Genomic DNA, 17,609 nt, shown 5'->3' with positions numbered 1-17,609 from the left:
TCAATGACAGTAGGTATGAAATATACGTCAAATTGACAATTTCAATTAACAATTTGAATTATTATTTTAATGTCCGACTGATGATTATTTGACAAATAATGACATGATTTCGAAGTCAGTTGAGTATGATATAATGCCCTAGGGCGTTATTTTTAAAAATAACGCCGTAGGGCATTAAATTTAAATAACTAGTTAAATACTGCAAAGTTGAAAAATAACAACCTAAATAAAACTATGGTTACCACACCTACGTTACGAGTATTGCTGGTAAATGTACTTATTTGAAAAATAATTAATTCAAAATTCATTCAAATTTTTTGCATATAACGAATAATTTAATCGGACATTAAACGTTGAAGGCACCACGGGTATTATAGATAAAAACGCTTTCGGTCAACGTATATCCCTCGGGTCAAAGGCCCTCGGTATATACACCATTGACCTCAAGCGGTATTATCCTTATAATACCCTTGATACCTTAATAACCATTATCTGTTAAGAAAGTTGCAAGATTTCTCTGTTACTAGCGCACGATCGTTTCTCGTATCCACTCCAATACTTGCACACAGCGAATACTAGACAAAACATTCGTATCATATTCTGGCGAGACCAGCAATGTATTAAAATAGCTTTCATGCTTATAGTATCTACGAGTAAAATAATTTATAGTTGATAAATAAAGTTACTTCTTCTTAGCTTTCTGTCGTCCATTTTTAAGAATAGAACATAGACCTCTCCCAACTCCTTCCATCGATATCTATTCTGAACACCATATTTCCAATTTGATCCGGCTATTTATTATGTTATCTACCCATTTCATCTGTGGTCTTCCGCTTGATCATCTACCTTTGTAGCATCTTCAATATTGTATTGCGGGGTTCCAACGTTGGTCCTTTTGTCTAGCAGGGTTGAATACGAAGCTCCATTAGAGTTTGCCAATTGTTGTTGCGATATCCTCAACTTTTGGTTTTGACCTTATCCAACCGTTTCTCTTCCTATCTGGTAGTCGTATATCTAACAGTGCCCTTTCTTTTGAGGCTAATTTGTCTATATTTGTTTTAGTTAGGGTGCAGTTTTGACATCAATATGTCATGATAGGAATGATTCACTGGTTGAATATATTAATCCACAAGTATTGAGATATTTTGTGATTCTTAACCCATTCGCTGCCTATCGAAGAGGATGGAACTAGGCTAGGAGCCATTCAATTGAACGACACCTGACTGAAGTAACCATATCACGCGCTGGCGCGTGATCGGCAGCGAATGGGTTAAGTATTTAACTCCAAATTCTGCCCATTGATTTCAAAATCTCTCTCTCTATCTCAGTTTTCCAAATCCTACCCATGGTAGTCTTGCTCTTCTAATGATTTCCGCATATGATTCTCTTGTGTCAAGTTTCAGAATTAGGCCTAGGTAGGTAATATCTACCATATTAGGTCTGGATCCCGCGTATGAAAAAAAAAAGTTGATTAATAGCAAGCTGAAAATTTGTTAATAGCTTAAGGGTGTCTAGTCCGACAAACTTTTATATATAGGAACACTGGAACAGGGGCAGTTTTAATTGTGGAGCAGGTTAAAAATTTGGAACGGTCAGACCACGAAAACGGCACATTTATTTTGTCCGACAGAACAGGCTTAAACTCTCCGAACAGAGATTAAACTCTCATGCAAAAATCAGACTGCTATTTATCACCTGTCATAATTCCTGTCATTTGACATATTCTACATGTTCCACTCATTAAAACGCCCATTTAATGATAAATAGCAGTCTGATTCTTGCATGAGAGTTTAATCTCTGTTCGGGGAGTTTAAGTCTGTTCTGTCGGACAAAATACATGTGCCGTTTTCGTGGTCTGACCGTTCCAAATTTTTAACCTGTTCCACAATTAAAACTTCCCCTGTTCCAGTGTTCCCATATACCAAAGTTTGTCCGACTAGACACCCTTAATCTATAACAAATTTTCAGCTTGCTATTAATCAACTTTTTTTTCATACGCGGGATCCAGACCTATATATTCTAGCTAATAAAAATTAAGCGTTCTTAAAATGATTTTACCAGCATTAAAAAAATTATGAAAAATCGAACATTTTTTAAACGCATTTATCTTCAATGAAATTATTATGTGGATGGTCTGCTCCATTGGTATTTACAGGTATATATCTGGTGTAGTTTGTTTCTAATTGGTTTTATTTTTGCCAACATATTGGAAGCTGGGGAGGAAGAAGAGGTCCAGGAAGAAGACCATGCTCCTGGCTGAAGAACGTAAGAGACTGAACAGGCATGGACACACATTCGATACTAAGAACCGCTCAAGATAGAGCAATTTGTTGTAGTTATAGCCAACCTTTAGTAATGGAGAAGGCACGTTAAAAGATTGTGAGTTGCCTATGAGTTGTTCCCCTATAGTTTGTAATTATTCGAATGTGCCTAATCTAGTCTAATGTGTAGTCTAATCACGATGTCGTCAGAGGGAGGTGGTTTGAATTGCCATCAGAGTTGATGCAATATGTTGACCAATTTGTAGTTTTGAAGACGTCTTCTATGTCTAGATGAAACAGCTTTGGTGATATTACGTCGCCATGTCGATAAAAGTTATTATAATATACAACTATTACACAATTCTAATATTTCAAGTAAAACTATGATATTACCCAATGCAGAAATGGGCTATTGTGTTTATTGTTAATACTAGGTTGTTAATGAAAATCGGTTAGATTGGATTAACCTGGAAATACTGTCCTAGGATAACGGAAAACATACATAGTTCTTTGACTCATATGTCCGACATGATGGACTTTTTGGGTAAAACTTGATGTGAAATTTGTTTAACTTGTTCACTGCTGACCACGTGAGTTTGGTGTAAACTTAAATTACATAATATAAGTAGTCCAGGAACCGAAGCTTTTCAGCTCGCAATTTTTACAGAATGGATCGATTTGCTTGAAAATTTGAGAATAAGTAGCGTATAGTCCAAGGATTAAAATCTATATGATGCCGTTAATAAATAAATAATTATTCATTTCTCTTGAAATAATTTTATGATCTTATGAAATGAAATTTAATAGACTTAAATATATCATAATTATTCAAACAAGGAACATACTACCACGTAATTATAAACAATTAGAAAATAGTTATTTACAGTAGGGGAGCAAAGTATGCTAAATGTGCAGTCACTCAAGCGTTATGGGGACCTATTGGGTTGTGAAGAGCAGGTCCTAAAACCAAAAAAAGTTAAGTAAAGCATTTCCAACAATCGTTTTTCCGATTATAACGCCATCTATCCATAATTCGAAAAAATGTTTCGAATAAAAGTTGCTTATTTTTACATAAAGAATTAAAATATGCAATAAAAATGGGGGCTCTTATTTAAGATTTTTAAGTGACCTCTTACCCCACCCCCTGGGGGATCGTGTTTGGTGTCATTCGATAGATTTTTCAAAAATATTGGATAAGTGTATTTTACAGTTTTTCGATCTGATGTTCACTTCTCGAAATATCGCGGGATTCGTATCTAAAATATTAAATTTACCCCCCACCCTCTCCGTGGGAAGTCGTCAGGCCTCCACGTGTGCAATGTGTGCGCCGCACACAGGCGCCAGAAATTAAGGGGCGCCACTAGAGTTGTTACAAACATGTTACGCAGGTCAAAACAACACTTACCCATTTAACGACCTTGCCACCATGTGTATCTCAACTTTAAAGGTAGGTACATTACGTATTGATTTATACAATCTTCATAAACAAGAAAAATCATGTAAAGACATGCAGCCACCGGTCCAGCAGAATTTATGCTTTAAAGCCATTGTACAAAAATTTGATAGAGATTTATGATGCTTTAATATGTGATATAGATATAACACATTCGGATAAATTTGATCTGATTTAAAATATCAAGCTAGATGTTTAGGGGATAAAATATTAACATTTACATTCATACGCTCAGTCCACATATTGAAGTTCTGATGAAAGTTAACTTCGTTAGCAAAAGTTTAGGTACCTACCTACAATCAAAAACAATAAATGCTTTACAAGCAATATTTAAATTTAAACGTGTTTTAAATTCATTCATTTCTTTCAAATCTTAAAAAAACTAATAGGTATTTTTGAAAAATTTAAACCTAGAATGAAAGATTGCATTATTACCAAGAGCCGAAAGTCCCTGAAAACTTCTATAATGTTTATTTTAATAAGTTACCGAGGTGAAAAAAAGAGAAAATTTAGTGTGATTTTAAATTTCAAATTTCTTATTCACATAAAACTTTTTGGTTATTCTAAGGGACTTTCGGCCCTCGATAATAATGTGATTCTTCATTCTGCGTTTAAATTTTTCAAAGATACTTTTTAGTTTTCTCACGATTCGAAAAAAATGAATGCATTTAAAACACATCGGAGCGATATTTTGCCCCTTAGAATAATTCTTGCTTTAGTTTCGGATAGATAGCAAATTTAATGATGTTATTACTACAGCAAATGAAACTGTTTGTGAAATTTTAAAATTTATATTTTTAAACGAATTTACTGCAGTTTACCCAAATTTAACAATAGCTATTCGCATTCTGCTCACTTTGCCCATATCTGATTCCATAGGCGTAACCAGGGGGGTTTGGGGGTTATAACCCCCCTCCATTTCGATGTACTTTAAGATCTATACGCTTAACACCATTACTATTTGATACCCTCCAGAGACCTGGTTACACCTCTGTCTTGTGCCACTGCTGAACGATCTTTTTTTAAACTAAAACTGATAAAACATTATTTAAGATTGACCATCAGCCAAGAGCGGTTGACAATTATTATTATCTACCATCTCTATAGAGTCGTCAGTATTAAATCAAATTGATATTCACCATATTATAAAAAGATTTTTCGAACTGAAGACGTTTGCCTACCCTATACCTATCTTTAGTTTTTTATGCTGTTACGCCAAAAATTTATTTTTATTGAATTATTTTAACTTAATTTATTTCCCTGTTGCATGTGTAAGAATTTTTAATAATTTTTTTTTTTGGTTACAATAAATTAATAATTGTTCATTTTGGGCGCCCTTAAATGTTTTGCACACAGGCGCTACCACGTGCTGGCGCGGCACTGGAAGTCGTGTTTGGTATCATTCGATAGATTTTAAAAAATATTGAGCAAATATTTTTTAGTTTCTCTACTCTATATTTCTATATCATTAGAAGCTTCAAAAAATATATCCTTTTATTATAGCATTTCTCACCAACACATGACAAAATACCTTTCATCAGAGGAATTGTTCCATCGGTAAAGTTTTTTAAATGATTCAGTATATTCACTACTCATGAACCCAAGATTACATCAATGTCAGAAAGTACACGTCTCCCCGTCAATGATTCTTGTTGCAAGTCACAGCAACATCTTTCCACGTCCATTTATCAGCAATATTGTGCTGTCTTTGCTGTCAATAAGGTCCCTGAAATATTTCGTCTCTCTTTTGAACTTGTATTCTCAGTACGACCGTGATTGGGCTGGTTTTTGTGACGGTATTCAGTCTTTGCATTGTCAATTGTGAATTCTTAGTTCAAGAAATTCATAATGAAATACGGATTATAGCTTAATATTAGTACAGTGAAACCTCGATAAGTCGGATTAATCGGGACCGCGGCCGATCTGGGTTATCGAAAATCCGGGTTATCCGGAGAATATGGTAAAAATTGATAAAATACTTTATAGAATATTTATAGATAAACTCCAGTATAATTCCAAAAACATCAAATACATAATGCACAGTACATTACGTACAGTTGTATACAGTATTGTTTATTTCTTGGTAAAAAAAACTCCGTCAGTTTCTGTTGTGTCAATTTCGTCTGCCGCTTAAGCACTGTGCGATCCCGCAGTCTCTTGGAAAATCGGTCCGGGTTAGCCGGACTTCTGAGTTATCAGAGGCCGACTTATCGGGGTTTCACTGCATGTATAAATTCATTATTAGAAACTCTGAATATGAATACATTGCTTTTCTTTGCAAGCTTACTTACGATGCAGCATTTACATTGTTTAGTTTTTTAATTAATACTAATGGAACTCTATGAGAGGTAAATCAACAACAGATACAATTTTCAATCAAAACAAAAAATGTTTGAAAATTTTAATATCTAACGAATAAAGATTTCACGAATAAACACAGAATATTATTTACCATTTTTATTGGGAATTAACCACGATTTCAGTTCGGTTACGTTTCGATTTCTCGAAAATCGTTCTCAAAGTACAAACTAAAAAGCCTTTTTTTTTAATGTTTTAATTTAAATAGACCTCAAAATCAATGTCTTTACTGAAATTTTGGTTAATCAACAATAATAGCAAATACCTAATATTAAAATGCCACACAAAATAGCTTCAGAACAAAATATAGAATAAGTAACTAAATGAATATAGTTAGCTTAGATTACAAAATTTAGTAAAGAAAATCAAACTGAGAAAATGTATACAACAATACTAATCTCTCAAAGTGAAGATGATTTACAACGTATACTGGACCAATTTAATATAACTGTCACAATATCGAATATGTTAATTTCCCCAGAACAGACAAAATGCATAGTTATAACAGTAAAATCTAATAAGGGATAAATTAGAGCTGGAGGGTCAAATAATAGAACAAGTGATGGAGATTACATATCTAGGCATCATATTATCTAGCTACGGAAAGCTCGAAACGAATTAAACAATATGGAGAATTACAAATATCGGAAAAAAATGAAAGGCAGAATTTACAAAACAGTCACCACACCAATAATGACATATTTACGCGGCAGAAACACGACCTGACACAGAGAGGACAAAAAGAATGCTAGAAACAACAGAGATGAAAACCCCTCGAAAAATCAATGGTAATATATCTAAACAAAAAGAAGAAGAGAGCAGAAGAATTTCGCTATTAATTCTTCTTCTTCGGGTTCTGTATCCATTACGACAGTGGCAACTAAATTAGTCATATGCGTTAATTAGAACAAACAACAAAAAAAAAGTTTTCTAACTCTTTATTTTATACCTTGAGTCTTCAAATTATATATAATATATTATCGGTTTAAAACGTTCTCCGTCTTCCGATACCCGTTCGCCATTCCTCTCTGTCCGCACATTGATCTACTTGCGGACCTCTTGCATCAATGGATTTGTTTATTCCTGTCTGCCAACTTTTCCTCGGTCTACCTCTTCTTCTTCTACCTTGCGGTGTTCAAATTATAACCAATACAATATTATAATATGTAGAAATGGTAGGGAGAGCCCAAGCGGGGATATTTGCAATTACTCGAGCGCGTCAAAAAAATCACATATCGTCCCTACCATTTCCAACTATCGAATGTGAAAAATCGGGTTTTTCATATTCGATACCTTGTCCTCGCAATATACGTGACACATCTTGTGGCAAATTCTCGTTATTGTAGCTTGCTTAGGAGCGCGGGAAATATGCTGTTTAAACTGACGAAAATAGTATATTCGATACTTTTGTTTTGTATAAACATAACTAAAGGTATATTTGTACAACGCTTAATGTCGAATGTGTCACATTCGTTAGTTTGTGTTGTAATTTATAACAGTTATTCAAAATTATAATCTGTAAACTGTCGAAAATGCTAAACTACTGAGCGTGAGCTAAACAAAATGAACGTGTTTACAATTTGTGCGAATTTTATTTCAGTATCGCTTCAAAGAAATTCTTGTGAGGCAGTTTATGATTTCATTTTAACGGATTTTCATTATTTGATTATACAGTTATTTGCTATTATACATTCGCTACTTTAAAACATCGGACCGAAACAAATCTTTGATTTATACAAAAAGCAAAGTAACGAATGTGATTTTTTGGAAAGAAAAAAATGATAAGCAGTTCAAATTTGTTATCAATCTAACAAGGATTAAACATTACATACAAAAAATATAAAAATTGTCAATGCGCTGATTTAGAAGTCTCTAAAAAATAGTTATTTTGCTCTCCTGAAAAGTACCATTTTTCACATTCGATAATTGGAAATGACAGGGACAATATATGGACTCTTAATACAGGGATGTGCGTTGGGGGCAATCAGTAAAAAAGAATACTTATATCCTTAGAAAAACTCGAAAACTTCAGATTAAGACAAGGTAAGTTAAGTACATGAAGGACAGTGTATATTTCAAAAATTTATCGAATGATACCAACTACGACCCCCCAAGGGGGGTGGAGGGTAACTTTAAAATTTTAAATAGAAACCCCGCAATATTTCGCGAAATGAACATCAGATCGAAAAACTGAAAAATACGTGTAATACGTAATCTTTTTGAAAAATCTATCGAATGACATCATATACGACCACCCATGAACGTGTGGTGGGGGTTACTTTGAAATCTTAAATAAAAACGCCCATTTTTATTCCAGATTTGGATTCCTTTAGTAAGAATAAGAAACTTTTATTCGGGACATTTTTTTCGAATTATGGATATCTGACGCTATAATATCGGAAAAAACGATTTTTGGAAATGGAAAATTAAATTAAAAAATGAAAAATTCCCACTAAAATGGAAAACTTAACTTTTTTGGTTTTAGGATCTAATCTTCACAACCCAATAGGTCCCCGCCCATGACGCTTTAGTAACTGCAAATTTAGCATCCAATGCTCGCCTACTATAAGCAATTATATTAAAACTAAATGCAAAACTTCCTAAAAAATACGCATCAAATATATATACGCATCAAATAGATATCTATTAAAGGTGAATAAATTCTGCAATGTGAAATTAACTTCAAATACTTAATTAATGATGTTCAGTGAGGGCACACCACATAAACCACAAGAATTGCAGCATGTCTGCAATCCGTCAAACTAAAACCATAAAAACAACAGCAAATCTACAATGTTTAATAGAGTAATTGGGAAAAATAAATAACGAATGAGTTCATTAATAGAATGTACTATACACTATACAGGGTTGTGTAACAAAAAGGCAGAATATTACGTTGTATTTATTTGAAATAAATAGATTTTGAATAATTTCTTTTCTATCTATTTAATAATAGGTACTTTAATTTTTAATATCACTATAAAAATTATTTCTTTATCTTTTAAAAAAATAAAATTCGATATATTTTTTACTGGATTGTAGTTTTTTCGTTTCGAAAATCCGCCATTTTGAAATTTCATGTTTCAATATTTAATTCAGGTTCAGCAACCCCTCAACAATATATAATACATTTTGTAAAAAAATCGGATTTTACGACGTTTTTCAGATTTTCAGTGTTTTTAGGGAAAAACCGCCATTTTGAACTTTCAAATTGTATGTCAGATTCGGATTCAGCATGATAAAAACAAAAGAAAAAAATTTTTGATCAAAGTAAAATAATGACCCATCGATATTTTTAAAATGATTTATAATAAAAACAGTTTTTATTGTTTAAACAATTAATAAACAATTAGCTTGTTTAATTTTTTCCGAAACAATGCTTTCGATCTACATTGACTCCACTAGAAAGAAAATTTACTCACGATATAAAATAAAATATAATATATTGTCAAAAATAGTTCGGTTGAACCTAACTTACCTTAGTACAAAATGTGCTCATAAAAAGGTAAAACCCCTTTGAAGTTACAAAATGAAAATCGATTTTTTTCAATATATCGAAAACTATTAGAGATTTTTATTGAAAATGGACATGTATCATTCTTATGGCAGGACCATCTTAAAACAAAATTATAGTAAAATTTGTCCACCCCATAAAATTTTATAGGGGTTTTGTTCCCTTAAACCCCCCAAACTTTTGTGTACCTTCCAATTAATTCATTATTGTGGTACCATTAGTTAAACACAACGTTTTTAAAACTTTTTTGCCTCTTAGTATTTTTTCGATAAGCCAGTTTTTATGGAGATGCGGCTTCTTTTTTAATATATTTACATAAACATTTTAGGGGGTTTTGTTCCTTTAAACCCCCCAAATGTTTGTGTACGTTCCAATTAAACTCTTATTGTGGTACCATTAGTTAAACACAGTGTTTTTAAAACTTTTTTGTCTCAGTATTTTTTAGTCACCTTTTATCCAGATGTGGCTTTTTCTTCAAAATATACCTAAAAATGTAAGTTATAAAGAAATTTTCAGATTATTACAGGTGTCTATTTATAATCATAATTTATAACCATGTACAAATATGTGGTGGATTCGACAAATATTCAAAATATCTCGATAAACACTGGCTTATCAAAAAAGTACTAAGAGGCAAAAAAGTTTTAAAAACATTGTGTGTAACTAATGGTGCTACACTAATAATTTAATTGGAACGTACACAAAAGTTTGGGGGGGTTTAAAGGAACAAAACCCCATACAATTTTTATGGGGTGCACAAATTTCATATTAATTTTTTTTAAGATGTTGCTGCCATAAAAATTCCACATGTCCATTTTCCATAAAAAATCTCTAAGAGTTCGATATATGAAAAAAAATCGATTTTCATTTTGTAACTTCAAAGGGCTGTAACTTTTTTTGTGTGCACCATTGTATATAGGTAAGTGAGGTCAATCAACCTATTTTTGACCCCAGAATCTGCGATATAATTCATGACCAATCTTTTCGGGACACCCTGTATATAATGTGTTGTATTTTTTAAAGCCATGTATATTTACGGTATTATCTTACTATAGGGCTATAAAGTATGATAAATACTTTCTGTCTGTGTATCGGGTACTTCAGAACGAGTAGCAGACTGTTTCTTGTCACAATGGCATACACTGTCATTGTACAGACCGATCCATATATCTCAAACACTGAGACAGATTCTGTGAAATCGAACCCATCCTAAATAAATTATTGCTTCATTTTGGAGACTGTTTTAAAAGTTGTGTTTTAAGTGACCGTTTCCTGCTTGGTGGTGATTTTAGGCGGTTTATTGTCTCCTTTAAATTACCCGGCTAATCGTTAAATTTGGTTGATGACTTTTGATTCGGTTTTATGGCTGAGACTATGGTGCCAAAGATATGCCACTGAATTTTAGGGATCGTAAATGTCTTTTCTAGGGTTCTGCTTTAATTTTAAAATCCTAGATCGGATGCTATTTTATTGGATAAACGGAAAACTTTGACGTTTATGTTTCGTTAAAAAAATGCACCTTTTCAAAATAGATTAATATCATTCCGTCAAACGGGTCACCTGGTTAAATTAAAAGTGACATTTATCACATAGAGTTTATTATTTTAATATAGATGTCTTCACAGGTCAGAAAATTCTACAAAAATAATGTAGATAAAATCCATAGATAGATATCTTCCCAATCTTTGTAGATTTTCGACAAGTCTAAGATAACGTAGAGATACAATTTAATTATGCAAGAATTTGGTATACCAAGGAAATTGGTAAAGTTAGTTTAAGCCACAATGACTCACACATCAGCGCAACTACAAGTTCAAAATCAAGATAGAGTCCTTTCAGATAAGTAAAAAACTAAAACAGGGAGATGGGGAGGCTCTAACTTTGTTTATGTATGGAATGAATATGTTATACTTAAGAAGGTATTCGGAAAGCGAGGAATTGGGAGAAGAAGAATGGCATGGTTAAAGAACCCGAGGAAATGGTTTTCCACAACAACAACTAATCTATTTAAAGCATCAGTTAATAAAAATAATTATAGCCAGAATGATCGTCAATATTCGAAACGAATACGCACTAAAAGAAGAAGATGTTATAAGAATAATGTCCGTAAACCCAAAAATATTGGTTATTAAGTCTAAGCAGATTGGACTGTACGCAGATGATGTAAACTTAAAGGGACGAACCCCAAGAGACATCACAGAGCTTTACGTGAAGCTTGAAGAAAATGCGAAAGAAATAGGTATGGCTAACCGTCAACTAAAATATAGTTTGTTGCATTTAAAAACTGTTCCAGGCAAACGAGATTGGTTCGTCCACCAAAAGTGATGCCACCCCATACCATTATACATCCGCTTTTCTGTCTATGAACCTCCTACACGGTGGCCAATTGTTCAGCATTACCAGATCGTTTCCAAATTCTTATGCATCTTGTATCTGGTGCAAAGCCAAATCGGGACTAATATGTGAACAAAGCGAGACTTACGTCTAACCCAATTTGCATGCTTTTGTGTCCACTGAAGTCGATGAGCTCTATTTTCTCTAGATATCACAGGCATTCTTACAGGTCTTCGAGTATTTAATCCTACTTCATGCAGTCTATTTCTAATGGTTTGGCTACTTTCAAGCACCTGATGGGTCTCTTGCAGACTCATTTGTAATCGTGATGCAGTTACAGTGCGATCTCGCAAAGTCTGCAACCTAATAAATCGGTCTTCAATCTGGTTGGTTATCCTTGTACGGCCTGTATGACGTTCAGCAATATCACCAGTTTCTTGAAACTTTAACCACAAACGATTAATGTCACTTCTGTTCGTGTGGAGGACCTCAGCAACGTCTCTTTTGACTTCTGCCAGCTTGAAGCATCCCAATAGGACGCCGCTGCGTTTCGCGATTTAAATGATGTCTCTCCATTATTGGCAATTGCAAAACTAAATAAAAATACACATAGACGTCGCAAGACCAATAAAGAAATATTATTTTTTATCTTATAGACAAAAAACGCATGCTGAAGTTTTGTTAAATTTTTTATAGCCATCCTTATCAGCATTACCGTCCAAGTTGGTACAATGATCGACAAAACAACAAAAAGGTTAAAAACATAAGTTTTTGTAAGGTAGTAAGTTTTTGTATTTGCAGCTAACATTGATTTAAAGCTGTTTGTCTGTTTGTATAGGTATCCCCTAGATTATTTTGGTGTGTGTAGTTTGACAGTTTGAATTTTCAAACCTGTAACAATTATCCAGTTTGATTTGACTTGAATTATTTGCCAGAATGATTGACTTGAAATGAAGTCAAACTCAAGTCAATTTCAAACATTCAAGTCAAACTTGTGCAACTCTACTTAAAAAGGAATGTATGACCACATAATAAAATATATGTAATAATAGATGATAACGTTGCTTCGAAAGAGATCTGTAATTTTTCATAAAGTTAGTCATAATAAACTCAACAGAATGTTCAACAAAATAGAAAGCATATTAGTTCTACTTTACAAATAGGCCTGGATCCCGCGTACCAAAAAAGTTGATTAATAGCAAACTGAAAATTTGTTAATAGCTTAAAGGTGTATATTAGTCGAACAAATTTTGATGTACGGAGTACGGGAACACTGGAACAGGGGAAGTTTTAATTGTGGAACACGTTAAAAATTTGGAACTCAGACTAGGAAAACGTCCCATGTATTTTGTAGGACAGAACTTCCAGTTGATTTGTTACCCTTTCATTAAACTCTTATGCAAAAATCAGACTGCTATTTATCACCTGTATAATTCCTGTCATTTGACATAATATTCTACATGTCGGAATTATTAAAATGCCCAGTTGGTGATAAATACCAGTCTGATTTTTGCATCAGAGTCAGTGGCGTAGCTAGCCCCACAGAGGCCCCATATCAAAGTTTGTCGCGGGGCCCTTTTCCACCACTGATATGGCATAGTACTAAAAAAATTTTCAACAAAAGAAGCAAAAACGCTTGTATAGAATAGAATAGAAATATGCTTTATTGTCACTGAAAGTTTTACAATTTTATGGACAAAGCTAGAAAGATTAGGAAAAAAGAATAACAAATACAGTCACTGAAATTACAAAAATCGTCAATATTATTACGATACAAAAGATAATAAAATAAAACAAGACAATACAGGGTGTTTCATTAATAATTAAAAATATTTTAACTGTAGATTCCTGGACTCAAAATATTAAGGATTAACCCAAATCACCTACTCCGAAAAATGTAAATGTCTGACTACTTCTAAGGGAGCTGTAGTTCTTTGAAGATGGTGACTTTCAATCAGTTTTTTTAAATACCTCTAGAACACTTCTATTTAGAAAAACGAAAACTGCTACGTCTATTTATCTTCCAGAGATAAATCGATTTCATAAATTGTGAATTTCTAGTACCGGTCATATGCGTCCTCTTTGGACAACGGTTATTTTATCGCATAACTTTTTTGTCTTGGACTTTTAAGCATTTTTGACGCTGGATTATTAAATCGTGAGGTATTCTAGTACTAAAAGTTATTCTTACTTTTAGTCGGTAGGATACACCGTGTTCTAGAAAAATTGATTTGAAAATGTCTCGTTTTTTGAATTTAAACAAAATTTGAAAAAGTTTTCAAAAAAAAGCGGTGTATTTTACCGACCTAAAGCAAGAGTAACTTTTAGTACTAGAATACCTCATAATTTAATAATATAGTGTCAAAAATGCTTCAAAATTAAAGACACAAAAAATAATGCGATAAAATATTAGTTGACCTACCCAAAATGAACGCATATAATCGGTACTAGAAATTCGCAATTGATGAAATTGATTCATCTCTGGAATAAACGTACCAGTTTTCGTTTTTTGTTTTTGGGTTAAATCTTAATATTTTGAGCCCAGTAATCTACAGTTAAATTATTTCCAATTCTTAATGAAACACTCTGTATATTGCAAAATTTAAATAAATTGCAAATTGCATAATACAACCTTAGAAACTAATAAGTTCTGCGTATAAAACCCAAATATAGATAATAATAAACCTAATAAACTCTAATAAACCAAAGGCGAAAAATAGATTTGAATTGTTGAGACTCGTTTTAAAACAGATCCAGTTTTTTTCAAGCCATGGGCAAATAGACATAGAAAATGAACGTAAACAAAAAAGCTCTGTATTTTAACGACGAGCGACCGGCAAATTCTTAGATATACGATATACCTAAATACAATTTATAGATAAAGAACAGATTACACGAAAATATACGCAAACAATACACAGTGTTTCGATGTTTCAAATATTAAAAGGTAAAGCGATTACAAATATTGCAATTTTGCATTATACATTATACAATGTCTCACATACAACCAACGGTGGATAGACAATAAAAAGTAGCTTGAAAACAATAATAAAGCTCTGTAGTTATAGAAAGGCGAGGGCGATAGGTACCTGTACATAAATATAGTTTATATAGATAAAGTATCCATTTCAAACAATATACACTGTTTAAAGCGTTTTAATAGTGAAATAATTATTGTAGAATATTTTGTTCAATTTTTTGAATGGAATTTTGTGTCGACATGCCGCGCTGGGGCCCCTGAACATCGGGGGCCCCGTATAATTGATACGGCTGATACAGCGGTAGCTACGCCTCTGATCAGAGTTTAATGAAAGGGTAACAAATAAATTGGAAATTCTGTCCGACAAAATACATGGGACGTTTGCGTAGGCTAACGATCCAAATTTTTAACCTGTTCCACAATTAAAATTTCCCCTGTTCCAGTTTTCCCATACATCAAAGTTAGTCCGACGAGACACCGTTAAGCTATTAACAAATTTTGAGCTTGCTAAATTAACTTTTTTTTTGGTACGCGGGATCCAGGTCTAAAAGGGCAATAGCAACCAGAATTATTAGATAACATGATACCTTTGCGGTAGTACATATATTTTTGGTTGCTTTTTTTATTAATTAGACATCAAACAATATGTTTTGAACTTAGAATACGTGCTAAAGAGCTTTTAACCGATTATTAACACAGATTATGGAATATGGAAGTCTTTTGGGTAACTAGTAGAGATATTATATCAGATATATATCTTCAGTATGATTTCGGTAATACGGTCCCAATCTAGGAACAGATTCAAGGAAAATGATCAATCAGTGACATACATATAAATTCTGGATAGAAAATCTGAGGTAGTCATATTAATCATTAACTAATAGCTACAGATGTTATAAATAAAAACAACGCTAGGACTATGGATTATCAACCTTCAAGAAGAGACGAATAAGAGAAATAAATATATTTAAATAAAAATGAAAATAACACGCATCCCTCAATTCAATATGCATTTGATTTTTTCTTTGTGCTACAATATGTATATTTTTGAAACAGAAGAAGTGATCTCAGAAAGCTAGTATACTTCACGTCGAAGGGAGCATAGAACTCTATAGTACATAGAACCAATAATAATGAGGTATTACCTATGCAATTCATAGACACATTTTTTATGTCTAATGTAAACATCCGTCATTCTTATTTGAATAATATAAAGAAATAATATTATAATATGTAGTGTAGTACTGGGCTACTAACGTTTATTACCCTTTAAATAATACAATTTTTGGAAAATCTGAAATAAACAACAAAACTAAGCACTAAGCTCAAAGTATATAACAGCATAGTAAATCCGATAATGACATATGGGGCAGATACATGGATTGTGCAAAAGAAATATGAACCAATGATAAACGCGACCGAGATAAAATAGGTACCATGAGAAGAATAGCTGCTGGACTTACGAAGTCTGAAAGATTGAGAAATGAAGGTATAAGTAGAGAGCTGGAACAAAAACCGGTAATGAGGAAGATCGAAAACAAACAATTGAGCTGGTTTGGCCACATACAACGAATGGAGCAAAAGAGACTAACAAATAAGGTACATGACTACTAAAATGGGAAACAAAAGAAAAAAGGAAAAGCCGAGTGGTGGACCAGATCCAGGATATAGGGGAAAGGAGACACATGAGCATAAGAGATATGAAGAACCTGGCTACCAATAGAAGCGCATGGAAGAAATGTATAAGAGGCGGAACCGGGAACCCGACATCCGACGCCCTGAAGGACACTAAGGATTATGAGATAGAAGAAGTATAGTGTAGTGGTGTAGTGCATTATCGAGAAGTAAATCATTCTTGGTACTTGGTAGTAATGGTTGGAATTTTCTCTTTAAACTTTCTAGTAATAATAAAGATATTAAAGCATATTGAAAACGTCTCTTCTCACCTTGGAGGTGCAGGTGGATGAAAAGCTCCAGTTGGAGGTTGCATCCTGTGGTCCCAGACATATCGTCCTTCATGAGTCCTCTGGTCCACGGGCAAAGGAGCGTGAAAAGCAGCGAAAGCCGAGGGAAATTGCATAGGAAGTCCAGCGGACATTGCAGTTTGAAAATCCGGTTCTTTTTCCGGCATGTCACTGATCACATCTCATCACAAAATCGTCACTGGACACTAAATCTGGTCGTCAAAACGGTTCGTTAAATAATCGACCTCCGAACGCATGTTTGTCAACACTCGAAATGTCAATTGTTTTGATTGCGTGAGTCGGGTGCGGAAAAAGCGATTCACTACGTGCATGGAACGCTACAGACAACATGGAACTAACTAGAGAGCAGAGGCAGGAGAATTTTCGGTTGACAGGCAGGCCTTACAACTCAACTAAGTAGTGTAGGAGAGGGGCCAGGAGGGGAGGGGCCTATTTCATCCGACTGTGAGGGAATGGACTCGCATTCTCTGATCACTTGTTAATGCATAGGCGGAGTGCAAGAAAGGGCCAAAGAAAAGAGTTATAAAAACTCCCGATAATAATTATACGAGAATTATCTACATATTATATTCATATAAACATTGTTGATAGCTTAATAAAAATGCTCAATGTTTTGTTTGAGTGCATTCTTTAATAATCTTAGATATATCCGAGTGTTGCGGTTTTTGACAAATTTAATAATAGGCACCTTTACTGGAGTAAAGTGTGTTTATTCAAAAATCTC

The 17,609-nt window shown here is 33.5% G+C and overlaps 1 protein-coding gene across 1 annotated transcript in view; it reads right to left on the bottom strand.

Annotated features, from left to right (window-relative positions):
• LOC114349424 (transcriptional activator cubitus interruptus) overlaps positions 1-17,214 on the bottom strand; it is a 660,730-nt gene extending 643,516 nt beyond the window's left edge. The window contains exon 1 of the mRNA XM_028299796.2: positions 16,847-17,214. Within this exon, the coding sequence (XP_028155597.1) occupies positions 16,847-17,031 (185 nt within the window). The 5' untranslated portion in view covers positions 17,032-17,214. The remainder of the gene's footprint in view (positions 1-16,846) is intronic.
• Positions 17,215-17,609: the final 395 nt, after the last annotated feature.

Source organism: Diabrotica virgifera, chromosome 1 (assembly GCF_917563875.1).
Source record: "Diabrotica virgifera virgifera chromosome 1, PGI_DIABVI_V3a".
In the NCBI taxonomy this organism is placed as follows: Eukaryota; Metazoa; Arthropoda; class Insecta; order Coleoptera; family Chrysomelidae; genus Diabrotica; species Diabrotica virgifera.
The sequence above is the reverse complement of the archived record's forward strand: the minus strand, read 5'-3'. Positions and strand labels throughout refer to the sequence as shown.